General features: G+C 59.9%; 1 protein-coding gene across 1 annotated transcript in view; it reads left to right on the top strand.

Moving 5' to 3' along the window:
- The window catches only part of ETH_00043355 (uncharacterized protein), a gene marked incomplete at both ends in the record, with an annotated part of 488 nt that extends 108 nt beyond the window's left edge, over positions 1-380 (top strand). The window contains one exon of the mRNA XM_013374448.1: positions 3-380. Coding sequence (XP_013229902.1) covers positions 3-380 — 378 coding nt within the window. The remainder of the gene's footprint in view (positions 1-2) is intronic.
- Between the last annotated feature and the right edge of the window lie 289 nt (positions 381-669).

Raw genomic sequence — 669 nt, 5'->3', positions numbered from 1 at the left:
CAGCAGCAGCAGCAGCGCAGCCGCCCCCCCTAGCAGCAGCAGCAGCAGCAGCGGAGCCAGCAGCAGCAGGAGAGGAAGCAGCAGCAGAGGCGATGCTCCAAACCCAAGGCGACGTCCCCATGCCTGCTGAAGAGCCCCAGCAGCAGCCCCTGCCCCAGCAGCAGCAGCAGCGGCAGCAGGAGGTGCCTGCAGCAGAGGAAAGCGAAGGCGAGGAGGAGATGCTGTTGGAAGCAGCAGCTCCTGCTGCTGCTGCTGCTGCTGCTCTCTCCCCCGAAACCTGCACAGACCCCAAAGTCATGGAGCTCATTAGGCTGCTGGTGGCGCCCCAAGGAAGCGAGCAGGCCATCCTCAAGGCTTACGAGACCTTCAAGACCATGTGAATTGCCTAGCTAGCTAGCTAGCTAGCCAGCTAGCTAGCTGGCTAGCTGGCCATCTGCTGGCTAGCTAGCTTGCTGGCTGGCTAGCTAGGCGGCCAGTTGGGCAGCTATGCTCTTCACCTTCGATTTAGGCAACTAGCAATGTATACACGCAGCTTGGCCTCCAGGCAGCCAGCTAGCTAGCTACTTGGTAAGCTAGCTAGCTAGCTAGCTAGCTAGCTAGCTAGCTAGCTAGCTAGCCATTTAGCTAGCTCGATGGCTAGCTGGCCAATTAGCTGGCTAGCTAGCCAGC

The sequence above is a fragment of the Eimeria tenella genome, genomic scaffold, assembly GCF_000499545.2.
Source record: "Eimeria tenella Houghton genomic scaffold, Eth_scaff2047, whole genome shotgun sequence".
NCBI classification, from domain to species: Eukaryota; Apicomplexa; class Conoidasida; order Eucoccidiorida; family Eimeriidae; genus Eimeria; species Eimeria tenella.
The sequence above is the reverse complement of the archived record's forward strand: the minus strand, read 5'-3'. Positions and strand labels throughout refer to the sequence as shown.